The sequence below is a fragment of the Rhipicephalus microplus genome, chromosome X, assembly GCF_043290135.1.
Source record: "Rhipicephalus microplus isolate Deutch F79 chromosome X, USDA_Rmic, whole genome shotgun sequence".
Taxonomy (NCBI): domain Eukaryota; kingdom Metazoa; phylum Arthropoda; class Arachnida; order Ixodida; family Ixodidae; genus Rhipicephalus; species Rhipicephalus microplus.
Window position 1 is genome coordinate 298,568,763 of NC_134710.1, and position 15,962 is coordinate 298,584,724.

Consider the following 15,962-nt stretch of genomic DNA (forward strand, 5'->3'; position numbering starts at 1 on the left):
AATATGAGACGCACACGACATGTTTATATCGAGTGTCTTGTCAAACAGTTTGGGGGGGGGGGGGGGCGAGGAGGTTCTGGCGCTCCCTCTGAACATACGCCTCTGATCAATAAACATTGAGGTCGCAAATGAATGTTTGTGTCGAGATATGTGTGGATAGTCTTGAGTGCCAATGTAAGCTGATATAAGGCTGATAGTAATACTGATAGGGCCATATGCCAGCAGTAAAAGGTGGATCTTACTCAAATTCTTTCGAAAAATACATTTTGCTCTTAGGGTTCACTCATACTCAGTCTCGCCAATACTCAGTCTCACCAATACTCAGTCTCACCAATATTTTATTGAACTGGACTCACTCAGACTCGAATAAATTTCTCTCAACCAGGCTCATCTGAACTCACTCACCAAAATATTAGTCACCTGGAGTTACTCGGGCTCAGACTTGTGGCTCAATTTGAGTCCGAGTGAGTCAGAGTAGGTCGACTCATGAGTCAGTTTGCCAACTTATACTTGATACCACAATTGACGTTACTGAATCGGGCTTGATGCCAAGACTCTACACTTCCAAGTCTGAAGCTAAAAATTACAGAAACAAATAAATGTGTTCAGTAGTTTTCTTTTTCTTTGATTGCTAAGCTAAATTTGACCTGTAGTAACAGCTTTTTGCTACACTCTTTAATATTATTTTTGTTTGCTGCAGGTTCATGAGCACACAAGCCATGCATCGGCAATTTTAACCCAGAATGGACTGAAAAGATCTAACAGCTCGTTATTTCCAACAAAACGGTTAAGAAGACCACATAGCAATGGCCACAATTTTTCTCCTCAGTGAGTATCTGAATTGAACAAGTAATTTGGTACCTCATCTATGAATATGTGAACTGGCATCGCACAGCATTACTGCTGACAGAGTTTATTGTCATATCATAAAAACTGTAAATGTTCCATTAAAGGTAAATGCTGAGGTATTTCTGAAAAAGGTTCTAAATTAGTGGATGCTGTTGTCTCAGCATAGGAAGAGTAGTGTGGCAGTTTGGGTGAGTTGGTGCTTTGAGTACATAGTGCTCAGAAATGTGAGGCAAAAAAGGAAAATACTTGAAAACATAGCACACCATGGGGTAGTGTCCTTCTTGTTCTCGTAACGATAAATGCAAGCTGGGCAACAGTTATAATGAAACAGACTCCTAGCATATATTTAGGTGACACGTGAAAGCAACATAGATGTATTTAACAGGGAAAGCTGTTATGAGATCACAACGCGGGTCGCATGTGGCGCCGTAGTTGTCGGCCGCTGGTGTCCGTAACCACTTTCGGACAAAAGAAGGTAAAAAAAAACTCAGAATAGAAAACACCAAGAACACTGTGGGATTTGAACCTGGGTCACCTGTGTGCCAGCCCAGTATTCTACCACTGAGCCACGCCAATGCTTGTAACTCATTTGCTAACTCGCCTTAGACAGGCTTGTTGTCGGGAAAGGAATTGCGCTAATATGAGTAATAAGGCATTTTGGAACAGCAACGGAACAACCAGGCATCACACAATGCGAATTGTGTAACAAGTGGGTCGTCCCATTACGAAAGCTTGTGCTTGTTTACCTCTTAACTGTGGCGCAAACTCGCTTCAGGCATAATTCTTCATTGTTGTCAGCCACTGCATAATTGATTGAAATGTGGGGTTTAACAATACAAAACCACTATATGGTTATGAGAGACGCCGTAGGGAAGAGCTTCAGAAATTTCGACCAGCTGAGGTTCTTTAACCTGCACCCAAATCTGAGCACACGAGCCTACTGCATTTCTAGCCACTGCATAAAATATTTGCACAACATTCTTTGAAAGTGTGTAGCGGAAATTCTCTAAAGAATGACGAAAGATAGCGTAGCGAATGCCTGGCTACTACTTAAAAATTATCATTATTTATGGCGTAGTCTGTACCCAGCAAATGTGCATTTAGCAGTTACCCAGGGACTGTTTAGAAAAGGCTCTGAAAGTCCGCTCTTCCAGCTTTCCCCGTGACTGTGCTGCACGTTCCGCGCAGGCCTGGTGGCTTTTTTTATGGAAGTAATGCAAAAGGTAAAGTGAGGGATGGGAGCTACCGTAGTGGTGCTTACTGGAGTCTCGAGCTTCTCATGAATGGGCAGATGCCTCTGCACGATGTGCAGTTGCCTTAAGTATGTGCTCTGCTAGGTTGGTTTAGTTGGAGCGACCGCTGTTGTTGAAGGGGAAACTTAGGCACATAGCTGGAGAGCAACTGGAAGAATACGAAGCCTGTGCTGGAGTTACATTAGGCTTGACTGCCAAGCTTAAGGAAGCAGCCTTCGCGCTCACTTATTCTCAGTTTCTCTGTGTAGAGTACCCATTTTTAGGAAAAAATTCAAAATCTGCCCAGGGAACGTCTTTTTGCCCATTTGTCTTTATTTAAAAAAAAAAAAAGGTTCATGATTAGCAATGAAACTTCTACATCGCGTTCTAGGCATGGCTTATTAATCATACTGCCAAAGCTTATATTACTGTCACTTTTCAATAAAGAAATACCATCGGGCTAACTTCATGAAAACAGCATACAATGGAAAATTCTGATTTCGTTGATTTCCATGATTTCTGCTGCTTCTAAAAACATTTTTCGAGCAAGGTCGATTGTGGATCTCTTTTATGCATTTATCAGGTAAGTGTAGAGAAGAAGATGAGTGCTACTCAGATAGGCAGGGGGTATCACTCAGTCTGTGAAGAAGACGACGTTTGGTTGGCTGAGTACACAGGCTGGTTCCGTCATTACCACTTGACTTGTCGTGACCGCTCTCCTGTTTTATAAAAGAGTGCCTCTCTAAAACGCCTCATTTTAATTGATGGAGGTGCTGGGTAACGCATAATGCTGGAATTGCGAAACCGTACGTTGCCTCCAGTTGCTACGATGTCCACGCACAACGATCAGCAGGCGGCCGCCTCGGCTCCAACTATTGCAGCTCCTGTCTGTCTCGGCTCCTTTAGGCAACGCGATCCGCCTACCTTCAGTGGAACCAATGACAAGGACGTGGAAGACTGGCTCGAGGAATACGACCGGGTGAGCAAGCACAACAAGTGGGACGATGCGCACAAGCTTACTGTCGTCCAATTTTATTTGACCAACGTCGCCAGTCTGTAGTACCGTAATCACGAGAGAGACCTCCCCACCTGGTCGGCCTTCCGAACGGCATTTGCAGACTTGTTTGCCCGTCCAGCGCTTCGCAAACTACAGGCCGAACAGCGCTTGCGTACTAGGGCTCAACAGAATGGTGAGAATTACACGTTATATCGAAGATGTGGTCGACCTTTGCCGGCGTGTCAACTCGGCCATGACAAAAGCCAAGAAGATCAAACACATCTCGAAAGGCGTGACTGACGACGCATTTCAGATGCTTGTCGCCAAGAGCCCGCAAACGGTAGCGGAAGTGATCCAACTTTGTCAGAGCTATGACGAGCTCTGGAAACAGCGTGACACCACACGTCGTGCCAGCGCGCCGTGTGCAACAATCTCTGCATTAACGTCGGCTGGCACTGCTATAGACCACACCACTTTGCTTCTCGAGATCAAGCAATTTGTACAAGAGGAGGTCGCACGCCAGTTGTCCCTTGTGCCTTATACCTCCGAAGGTGCCCCCATCTACTTTAGTGCCATTAATACAGCGAGTAGTTTAGGAGAAAGTGTCCGAGGGGCTACTAACAGCTCACGCACCACTTGTAGCTGCTCCACTGACTTATGCCTAAGCACTGAACGGAACCCGTCGTCCGTCTGTCGCGAATGCCCACGTTTCTTTGTCGCGAACGCCTGCGTCCACACGCCCCTTTGTCATACCGACTGAGCCTATGTACCAGGCTGCCCGTACTTTCTCCCGACCACCACCACCACGCTTTCAAAACCCTTGGCGCACTCAAGACAACCGCCCCATATGCTTCGCCTGTGGAATTGCGGGTCACATGGCACGATTTTGTCGACGGCGTGAGTTTTTCCTGCGTGACGACGTCCGGCCCAACACTTATGATTTCCCACCACGACTTGAGCCTGCTGTATCGGGCAAGCCTGCCACCATGGACACATTTTCACCTCGCTGGAACTTCATTAGACACCGGTCGCCTTCACCTCATTGCTGTTCCCTTTCCCATATGCTACGTCGACCTCGCCCTGTGCCTGAGGAAAACTAGGAGCCGCAGTTTCAGGGGCAAGAATTGCGGATCTTTCGAACTTCACAAGACCTTGTTTTTTTCCGTCCAACGTCGTTGCTGTCTCCGTTGAAGGTATACCTGTTTTTGCATTGGTCGATACTGGCGCCGCAGTGTCTGTAATGACTGAAAAACTTTGCCGTCGACTAAAAAAAGTCACAATGCCTCTTCACGACTGCCTGTTCACGACTTCGTTTTGAGCACTGCGAGCAACGAATTCGCCTTTTTGCTGCATGCACAGCATGTGTCGCTATTGCTGACGATATTTATGTAGTCGAGTTTGTAGTGCTTCGGCAGTGTTCCCATGACAGTATACTACGCTGGGACTTTCTGCACTCATCTTGCCGTCATCGACTGTGCTCGCGCCGAAGTGGAGTGCGCGCCGTTATGCTACGCTGCTTCACTCGGCTCACCCCTTTCACCTGCAAAAGTTTTCGTTGCCGCCGACACTTCGATACCCCCATTCTCATCCGCCCTAGTTACGCTTTCCTGTGACGTCTCTAGTGGCTCAACTGTTCTTTTTATGCCTTCTGAAACCGCTGTTCACCGCAAGTGCTTCCTGATTCTTTTCGCCATTCTGAACATTCACGTTGGATCAAGTGCAATTTATGTTTCAAATCCGTTTCCCTCGCCTTCCAAGTTACTGTGCGGAGAGTGCCTGGGCTTTGCCGATGACTTTGATCTCTCGAGTGCATGTGTAGTTTCTAACCACTCGACTATGCTACCTATTGACGCTGTTGATTGCTGCGCATCACCCTCTTCCCCATCATTCTTTCCCATCACCCTCTTCCCCATCATTCTTCCCCATCGACGCAATTTCGCGCTGCATCGACACCAACCTTACGGCCCAGCAGCGCGTGACATCATCACCCTCCTCGAGCGCTCTGCGCCAGCTTCGGTCACCAGCAAATGACATTGGGCCATGCTTCCACAGTATCTCACCAAATCGACACTGGCCTTTACGCTCCATTACGTCAGCGTCCGCATCGGGTATCGGCATCTGAACGTCGTATAATCGCGGAACAAGTTGACATGTTGAAGCGCGGCGTTATTGAGCCCTCTAACAGCCCGTGGGCCTCCCCAGTTGTTCTAGTCAAAAAAAAGGATGGCTCAATAAGATTCTGTGTCGACTACCGGCGGTTGAATAAGATCACGCGCAAAGATGTTCACCCGCTATCTCGCATAGACGATGCCCTTGACTGCTTACTAGGCGCAGAGTTCTTCTGGTCACTAGATCTGCGCTCAGGTTATTGCCAGGTTCCCATGGCTGAGGCTGATCGCCCCAAGGCGGCTTTCGTTACCCCCGATGACCTATACGAATTTAATGTCATGTCATTCGGGCTCTGCAATGCGCCTGCCACTTTCGAGCGCATGATCGACATCCTCCATGGCCTGAAATAGCAGACATGTCTGTGTTATTTAGACGATGTCGTAATATTTTCAAGCGACTTTTCAACGCATCTTCAGCGTCTCGAGACAGTGGTTACTTGCCTCACGTCCGCCGGTCTACAGCTCAACTTGAAGTGCTGCTTTGGCGCTCGAAAACTCCTAATTTTGGGCCATGTTGTATCTCCGTGCCGTTGCCGAATTTCTTAAGCCGAACACCTTAAGAGAACTTCGCAGCTTCCTCGGTTTATGTTCATATTTTCGTTGTTTTATTCGCAACTTCGCCTCCATCATATCGCCCTTGACTGACCTTCTTTCCGGGTACAGCGACCTTTCTAGTTGGTCGTCAGCTTGTGATGATGCATTCGCCACACTCCGCCACCTTCTTATATCACCTCCTATTCTGCGACATTTTGATCCTCTTGCCCCGACGGAAATACACACGGATGCTAGCGGAGTTGGTCTCGGTACTGTGCTCGCCCAGTGTAAACCCGGATTTGATGAGTATGTCGTCTCTTACGCCAGCCGTACACTCACAAAAGCAGAAGCCAACTCTTCAGTCTCCGAAAAAGAGTGTCTAGCTATCATATGAGCCATAGGCAAGTTTCGACCCTATCTTTACAGGTGCCCATTCAGCGTGGTTACAGATAATCATGCATTATGTTGGCTCTCCTCGTTAAAAGATCCCACTGGCCGGCTCACCTGTTGGGCGCTTCGGCTACAAGAGTACGACATTCACATCAGTTACCGATCTGGGCAAAAACATTCCGACGCAGACGCTTTGTCCCGATCACCTCTACAATGTAGTGACATGTCGCAGTCTTCGCCTGCCCTCGACATATCTGCACTTAGTGTCAGCAACATGCTACAGGATCAACGAAAAGATCCTTGGATCGCTTCACTTATTAGTTTGTTAAGTCGAACTCTCTTGCAAAATATCCTTAGAGGTACGCGCCGTCAAATACAGCACTTCGTTATCAGAGGTGATTTGCTGAATTATCTCTCCGAAGGACGCCAATGGCTCTTAGTTATTCCCAGACGTCTCTGCTCAGACATATGCGCCTCCTTTGACGCCGACCCACAATGAGCCCATGCTGGAGTGTTAAAAACCTACGCCTGCCTGTCCCACCGCTACTACTGGCGTGGAATGTATCGCTTCGTTCGTCGCTACGTACGTTCCTGTCACGCGTGCCAGTGCCGGAAGAATCCCACTCCAAGTTTTCCAGCTCCACTATAGCCCTTACCTTGTCCTGCCCAACCGTTTGATCGTGTTGGTATCGATCTGTATGGACCTCTTCCGATTACACCGACTGGAAATCGCTGGTTAATCGTCGCTATCGATCACCTTACGGGCTACGCAGAAACGTCACCACTCTTTTCGGCGTCGGCAAGTGGCGTCGGTCGTTTCATATTGCATCAGATCATTTTATGTCACGGTGCACCACGTGAACTCCTGAGTGACCGAGGGCGTGTGTTTTTGTCGGACACCGTCGAATCGCTTCTTAAGGAATGCCAAGTCATTCATCGCACCACCACCGCATATCATCCTCAAACTAATGGCATTACAGAACGATTCAACCGTACATTAGGAGATATGCTGTCAATGTACGTCGCAACCGATCACTCCAACTGGGGCAGTATTCTCCCTTTTGTAACATACGCGCATAATACTGCTGTCCAGAAAACCACTGGTTTCTCTCCATACTTCCTCCTGTATGATCGCGAGCCCTCTTGCACGCTAGACATCATTCTTCCTTACTGCCCGGATGTTGCTGAGTCGACGACGATGTCACAAGCTGCTAAATATGCGGAAGAGTGTCGTCAGCTTGCCCGCTCCCTCACAAGGGCTGAACAGCAACACCAGAAACACCGCTGCGATAGCCCGACGCCTCCGGCTTCTTATGCATCGGATGACCTTGTCTGGCTTCGCATCCCTTCAACCAGTCCTGGTTTCTCAACGAAACTGATGTACAAGTATAACGGCCCTTACCGTGTGGTTAAACAAACTTCACCTGTCAATTACATCGTGGAGCCACTTGAGCTATGATGAATGACGCCGTGGACGTGACACCGTCCACATTGACCGCCCAAAACCGTATTACGATCCCTTTATTGTCTCCTGCCCATGAGTCGCCAGGATGGCTCTATTCCGGAGGGGAGGAAAATGTTGTCAAGAAGATGAGTGCTACTCAGATAGGCAGGGGGTATCACTCAGTCTGTGAAGAAGACGCCGTTTGGTTGGCTTGGTACACAGGCTGGTTCTGCCATTACCACTTGACTTTTTGTGACCGCTCTCCTGTTTTATAAAAGAGGGCCGCTCTAAAAGGTCTCATTTTATAAGAATATATGAAATTTATATATAAAAAGGAAAGGTAGACCGGCCATCATTTGTTCAATCTTACGTGGAATCACCCAGAGGCTTTCTATTTTTACTGGGCAAAAAAAAAAAGAAATAAAATTGGTTTGAGCTCAATGGGCTTGCCATCTGCTTGTCTATATGGAATCTAGCAAAATCTTGCAAATTTTATGTGTGAATAGTATGCATGGTTTCAGCGTTTGTATTGAACCCTACTGGTTCCTTGCAGGAATGTGGATGCATTCATCAGCAGTTTACAAAGGCAATTCGTGGACATGTCAATTGAGATTCTCAGGCCATGTGGCAACTCTGCTGTTCTAAAGGTGAGCATATCATCATTAGCATTGTTGTATTTCAAGGGACCGACAACTGCCCAGAACATAAAATGAGATGACTGCACTGTTGGAAAGATTGTCCCTCATAGTGGCTCTAACCAACCCTATTTTTCTAGGGAGAAGTGGAGTTTTTTTTTCATTTCTTCATTGAAAATAGCAAAAATAGCCTGTGGTGCCACCTGGTGGCACCATCTTTAAGTATTGGAACTGCCCTGCCATGTGACCGTAAACTAGTGTACGCGGTCAACAATTTTTCTGTTAGTATTGAAACATTGTTTGCTTCTTCATAGTAAAAAATATTCATCTATAAAAATGTATTTATAGGCCTTCATTAGTAGTGCGTAATAAAGTGGCGCTGCCGTCGCATGACGTAATGATCTCATGCTGGTCAGCGAGTCTTGAGCAACTTTCTACGTGCTCACGAAACCGTAACACAGTTTTCAGGTTGCTAATATTTTGGAGTGACGTTTTTTTATTTACACAATGACGTGCAGTGATGTTTTTGGTGGCTTCTTTGTCGAGAGAGTAAGAGTGATGGGACAAGCCATCCACGACACAGGCACATCAACCTTGGGCGCAGGTGCACGCAATGCAGTACAAATACTGGGAAGCTGTATAAAGCCACATCGTCTCATTGTAACCGCTTATTTTTAAAAATAGTTGTAAAGCACCGAATAAATGTGGTCGAGCATAGTTACAGGAACTCCTGCGAAAGCAGAACAATGACAGCGTGCACAGGTTGACAGAAGAGCTACTGGCATTGCTATCAATTCTCAGCATTGCTAGGCAAAAAGGCACATCGATGCTCAGAGCCTTTCAAATTGAAAAATACTGCTTATAAAATAACTACTTGCGTTTCGGAGTAACTACATTTAAACCTGGATATAACGAAATCAACATATTCCCGAAAAAAAAAGAAAATCATTTATAAAGAGAATTTTGTTATATGCGGGTTCAGTACAAAAGTTCGAAAAATAAATGTACATTTTAAACAAAGGGGAACTGAAGGCAGAGATAACCTGAAGCACTTATTTGGTGGTTGGAGAACTGCATCATTATTGCGATAGCAATTATATGGACACTCTCGACGGGCTGTTGCCATTGCCGCCATGTTCTGTAACAAGTACAAATTGATAACATGCCCCCGCGCATCAAAACTTTTACAAGCGGGTAAAAGCACGAGAATGCTGTTGAAGCAGAAATCAAATAAGCTGGCCCATCTCTATCGCCTGGAAAGCTTAGTGATAACATCCCTCCCCATGTTAGAACTGCTGGCGAATACCCAAACAGAATAGAAACCACTCGTCTTGAACGAGCATGAAAAACGGGGTGGGGAGGGGGGAGTCGCTTGAGTAGCAACGGTGAACATTGATTTTAAGGGCGCGGTTGTAATTGTTGGCACACATGCTATCTCAGCAAGCATGAGAGCACTTTCAAAGAAATGAAACTGTGAAAAGAGCACTTCTCTCTGAGAGACAGAGGTAATAATTTGCGGCAGATCGCTGGGCTGGGCTTCCATACTTCTCCCTGAAGCAGCCATATTTAGAGTTTTGTAGAAGTTTTGCGATATTGTATCTAAAAGAGTTTGCTGCCAGCCTTACTTTGTATAACATTGCAGTTTGTTGCTATCACATTTATTGCATAGGATTCAACGCGCCGTCGTGTTGTTGCCAGGCCAGAGCTAATTGGCTAATCGTGAAGGGTACGGTCTCGGAGTATGGAAGCGCATGAAAAGTCAACTTCCGAAGATCCGTTGTAACCGCGGTCTCGGAGAGTTTTCATCAGCACTTAATCTGAAATCCTTTTGGTAGTGATTACACAGTTATCCGCATTAAAAAAAGCTCGTTTTTGACGGCATGTGCGGATGCATGGTTTTGCGCGCACCTGGTGTCGCCCCCGATGACGTTCAGTGCGGCCCTACATATGTGAAGCTAAATGAAAGCGCGGCACTGCCAACACAACGGTAGTTTTCCTAGATTAATCATGGCATAAATTCGTTATATCAGGGATGTCTCCCGCTGTTACTTTGTTGCATAGAGGTCACAAATACATGTGCTTCTCTGAAGTAACGGGGAGTATAAAAACTTCGCTATATAGAGGTTTGTTATAAGCAGGTTTAACTGTACTGCACCTGTGAATACTGCAAAAGGTAGGCTTTCAGTCGCGCCGGGAAAAACTGTGTCGAAAAAAATCAGTTGTCGGTCCCATTAAAGGGGCCTTGCAGCACTTTTTAGAGTAGCCATGGAATGGATTCACTAAAGAAGCTTAATGACGCACGCACTCACCGCTGCAAAAATTTTTAGAATTCAAACAGTATGAGCGGAGTTACAAAGATCTGTTGCACGCTGCAGTTGCATTCTTTCTTCTCTTGTGCCGACGAAAGCACTGGAAGCTAAGCAGGGATGGATGGCATGGCAGGCACGTTGGCAAGGGGACGCCTAGGGCCCCCCCCTACATTCATCCAGTCAGCCAATAACGCCAGAGTATAGAGGCACAAGTACAAGTAGCAGCGTGTGCATTCAAACAAATGAAAAGCAAACACTATTCAAAGAACAAACGAAGAATAGCAACCAAAGAACTTTTTTTTTTCTGAAAGCACGGCAATGCTCGCTGAGAAATTCAGCATTCTGCCCGTGAATCAACACTACAACAGAAATGCCACTCACTCATATGTCTGAGGCGTCGGCAAAACAATTGCCCGTACAGGAAAGAAAACATCTGAGGGACTTGCAAGCCTACAACCACATGCTCTCTACATATTGCCAAAGATCGTCCACCGAGGGAGGCAGCCAAATAGCTTGGAAAAGTGAACTTTAGTACAGAATACGATGGCTTCGACAACCTATTAACCTGTTTGACCCCACTGGCGCCTATGCGAACCCCACGATTCTTTGTCTGCTGCCTCTGTCTTCGGAAAGAGTAAACAGGGAACAATTTGTACCGTTAAGACACCCACCTGTTAAATGAGTGTTTATGCTACTCTATTTATTCGTCTATTGTACATCGACGGAAGCCCCATATTTGGTGACCCAGCATGCGAGTCCAACAAGGTGAAATGGGAGGGAAGAGTGTCGTTGATCTCCAGGGGTGCAAGCGCTCATCCGGAACGACTTTCCACTGGCTTTGTACACCCATTGCTCGTCGCGATTCCTCAGCCTTTGTTTTAGTGATGCCTCAGCTGTCCAAGACATTCGACGGACCTTTCCCACAATTTGTTAAGTGTGCACTTTCTTTCGGGTGTCACTCAAAAGCACAGCAGTCCTGAAAAAATATCTAGAACCGTCTACGCCGATATTGTGAAACAAGGCATATAGAACGTCACGATTCAGTTGCATTGTTTGGAGAAGTGCTTTCCGAGATAGTTCGCTCACTTGAGTTCATGGACACCTTCCGTAACAAAGCAATAGCGTCCACCGCTCATTGCCTCCATAGAGTTTCTCACAATCATACCTGCCTGTTAGCTGCTGGATGCAAGGGAATGACGGGATGTGTGAGCTTCAAACTTGACTCGGATTTGCATACCTCGAAGACGCGTCTTGCTTCACGTTAAAATGATTGATTTCTTACTAAAAGAGCACGTAATAAGCAATTTACTTTTGCGATTGCACAGAAACGTGTTTTATTTAGCACTAAAACCTTCTACATTGATGTACAATTTTACGAAGCGTAAGAAGTAAACAACTGCCGCTAAACTTGGCTGGCAGACGACAAAGCGAGCGTTCTTTCCGCCACTTTTATGTTGTCTGTTTCTTTCTTTGGTCATTCGGTTGTGCCATCAAGGCAAGTGGACTTTCATTTTAGAATATAATACGCGTGAATGAGATCCGCTTATGTATAAACATTTTGTTTCAGAGAAGCCTTATTTACGCAGTTGTATCCGCTTTTGAGCCGGAGCCTCACTCAACATCAGCCAACACAAGCCTCGCAGATGCATACTGTCATTCCCAGCGTTTCAAAATTTGCACAGATGGTGGCACCACAGTTCCCTCTAGGTATGATTGTGGGGAACTCTATTATTGCCTCCATCAGTGAATTTTTTTACCCAACTACTTTCCTATATGACTCACTGTTAGTGAGAAATCCTAGGCCTCACACACCACTTGTCCATGTATCAGCAGATCCCATCTATTGACATGGGCGTCGCCTTGGAGCTTGTTGACTTGGTGCTGACTAAGCTGGAAGAGATGGGAACTAGCGCGGAGGCAGGATTCCACAAAATATTTTCTCTTTGTCAAAACAGAGTGGCGGAGTTTCGAGTGAAGTGCGAGATTCTACGAGTGTTAGGAACTTAAAGATATTGGACAAACTATGATTGCAGTTCTGCAGAAGAGTACTACAGGCGAGCCTCATTCATTCCGTGCATAGATGACCTGAAAGCTTCTGAAACGGCACTTTGCAAACCATTGTAAGACACTGCTAAGTTTGCAATCTGTGTTGCCAAAGCATGCCTCCAAAGGCAAATTTGAATCTGTGCAGCTGGCTTTCGATTTTTACCCGAGAGATATGACAACAGCTCATATCCGTACACTGAAAGGTGAAAAGGAAATCTGGAAAACTAAAAGGCAAGCCCTGCAAAAGAATGAATTTTCTCGATTTGCGACAGACGCTTTAGCTGAGTGCTACAAAGCCCTCTCTCCGAACAATTACACACTTCTCAAAATCTTGGCCACGGTCCCAGTGAATACAGCTGTAGTAGAACGCAGCTTCTCGACACTGTAATGAGTCATACCGCACAGCTCAGAAGCGCCTTGATGGTCTGGCCCTAATGTCTGTTCGCCGGATACAAGTCAGTGTTGACGCAGTTATCTCTGTGTTTATTGAGAAACTGCAGCGCATGAAAATAGTGGCATGAATCCTTCTTTCCGGCCAGGCTACATGTTCGTCTTTTTTTTTTTTGCATTGACCTTTACTATACGGTAAAACCATTTGCAACTCCATTCTTTAAAATTGCTTGCTAGAATGAATGTTAACGTTCTGCTTCTTTTGTGTCAGGGAAGCATCCGTGTTTTAGTTCTTTGTTGTCTAATGGGATTGTTTTTCCGAATGTGTGTGTTCCTTGTTGAAAACTTCGTGCCATAAAATGGCTCCCGTTCTTTTAGCAGGCCTGTTGCTAAGACAGGGTGTGAGAAGTTTGGCAGAGAAAGCATCCAATATTTTTTTTTTCGCTGCACAAGCGTAAGTGGACAACCAGTTCCCCTGCATTTGCCCCCCCCCCCCCCTTTTTATTTTTGCAACTCGTTTTTCCGTTACTGACTGTATGGGACTTCTTGGGCGAGATTATTCGGTAGGAAAGCATTCTTTGTGGTGCACATGCGCTTACTTTATTAAAGTGCCAAAATTTGCTTTGCATCGCTGATTAACTCGCCTTTGTGCTACATTCAACTTTGTTCTCATTTTCTTCTAAAAATTAAGCCTCGCCTACATTCTTGGCCAACTTTATTATTTATTTCTAGTTGCCATGAAAAGACTTTTTTTCAAACCATTAAGCCTTGCCCCCCCCCCCCCCTCCCCCCCAGAGAAAAAAACAATCCTGGCTATGGGTCTGTGGCTCGGGCAAAGAAAATACCCCATATGTGACTTGTGATCTTGAGCACTTTTTTTTTTCTTTGAATACGCGGTTTTTTCAGTGTGATTGCATGCATGGACAAATCGCGGCCTCCTGCGGCGATCCTTGTAATGACAGAAGGCGTCGTGTTCAAATCAGCCAATGGCTGATAGAACAGCTGTGATGAGTGATTTTCGAGCTTCTTTCACCATTTGTTCAGAGCAGGGAAAGCAATTTTTAGCTGACTTTATTGTGAATTTATTGTGAATTCGAGGCTGCGTGCTGTGCTATAATATTTGGCTCGTGTCTTCTCGGCAGCCTCTACTACCGATCGGCAGCGTTTTCTGGCCATGCTCAAAAAGTTTTGCAGGGCCCCTTTAATGTCTTGCTTTCTTTGCGCGCGTCATTGAAAGGAGAAGAGATACGTGGCAGGAACGGGAAAGGGGGAAGCGCGACACCGGTGCGTGAGACCCCCCCCCTCAAGGCGCAGAGCCGTGCTCCCGCAAGGCGCAAGGGCTGCAGAAGATAGTGCCTTATTCCTTTCCTTCAACCACAAATTCATTCAACCCAGTGACAGCTTTCGTTTTTTTTTCTCTCTCTTGTCGCGCGCGGCGTTGGAAAGAGAAGGGTCTTTACGTGGCAGGGACGGAAAAGCGAGAAGCATGACACAAGCGCGTCGCAGTTCGGCATTTGAGAGAGAGAAAACATTCCACCGCAGCCTTTTCTTTCTTTTTCATTTCCTTTGCGCGCAGCGTTGAGGTGTCGCAGGGGCTGCCGCAGGATTGGGCGGGGTGCTGAGAGCATTTTCGGAGCACGGTATGGTAGAATTAACCATCGCAAGGGCTTGCGCGCTCGAATTACTGAGCGTTTTCACCCATTGGAATACACATAGCTTTAACGGGACCTCATCGTGAGTTCGAATTAACCGGAAGTTCGAATTAAGCATGTTCAAATTAATGATATTCGACTGTATTGCCTCCCAAATTAGCACACAAACTTGCCAGCGTACACTGGCCAGACTCCTTGGCAGGCATCGCATTATTTTGAGCCACCTCAAAATCGTTTAAAGTGCATAATATACACTTGGCCAATATGTGTTAGTCATGTTGGCCATGAAACAAAGTCAGTCCACTACACATACTCACTCACACAGCTCATCCAGTCTAGAGCACACTTAGTGCAGGCTTGTACAACAGCTCTGCATTGCCTAAGTGTAGGTACTGGGCGGGAGAACCATGCAGAAGGCTGTGATGAACCTCAAGTCTGCTTGCCAACTGACATCGTTTTTATTTAATTAGCCATAGTGGATAATGCACCTTAAAGCATGTGGCAGTGCAAGGCAGGAGGTAGAGCTGCTGGAGCATCTCTAAAGAATGCTATGCACACCTGAACAGGAAGCACTTGTGGTGAATGTATTAGAAAAAGGGAAAAAATGATTAGAAGTCTCATTAATTTTCCTGAACACTTGGCACAACAGTGCAAGTACGAAAAAAAAGGCCTGGTATCTGTGTGCTTCTCTGCAAATGTCGTCGAAAGATGATAGCCCTCTGCCTGGAGGCACTGCGTTCACTGCGTGAGATATAGATGCCATCTGGCAATAATGTCATTAAACATGAGCTTGTACTAAACCCAGGGCCACTGACAGGTGGCAGCACGATGTCGTCGGCAGCGCACTTTTTTGTGGTGCATTGTGTTGCATCTTCAGTGCAGGGTAGAAAACGCTACAATCTTTAGAATGGTGTGTCTGTATTTTTAGTAAAGAAATGCACTACCTAATATTTACCTATTGATGTTGCTCCTCAGATATATGTAACATTTGCTTTTGATTGACAATGTTCACAAATAAAAATGCAGTGACCAGATCGAGATAGTTCAGCATTAAGGAAGTGCTTAAACTTGACAATTGTCTAGAGGTGCTGTGCGAGATTTGGATGCCATCTGGCAGTAATGTCGGGAAATATGAGCCACGGCTTGGCTAGACTGCACCTGCACGCGCTTGTTTTCTTACGGCCTTCTCAACCGTCGCGAATACAATGGGAGAGTTTCTGAGTATGTTTTGCCACACGTCGGCGGTAGCGGCACAGCGACTCTGCCATTGCATCTTCTGCGCCGCACACATGGCAAAAGGGAGATTGTCGATGTGA

General features: G+C 46.1%; 1 protein-coding gene across 5 annotated transcripts in view; it reads left to right on the top strand.

Moving 5' to 3' along the window:
- Nucleotides 1-15,962, top strand: part of LOC119161388 (mediator of RNA polymerase II transcription subunit 27) — an 80,818-nt gene that overhangs the window by 30,630 nt on the left and 34,226 nt on the right. For all 5 annotated transcript variants that reach the window (XR_012887372.1, XR_005108457.2, XM_037413826.2 and 2 more), the window contains 2 exons: nt 701-828; nt 8,168-8,261. Coding sequence is in view for 3 of the 5 variants with exons in the window: in XM_037413826.2 (XP_037269723.1) it covers nt 701-828; nt 8,168-8,261 (222 nt within the window). In the remaining 2 variants the exon portion in view is untranslated. The remainder of the gene's footprint in view (nt 1-700; nt 829-8,167; nt 8,262-15,962) is intronic.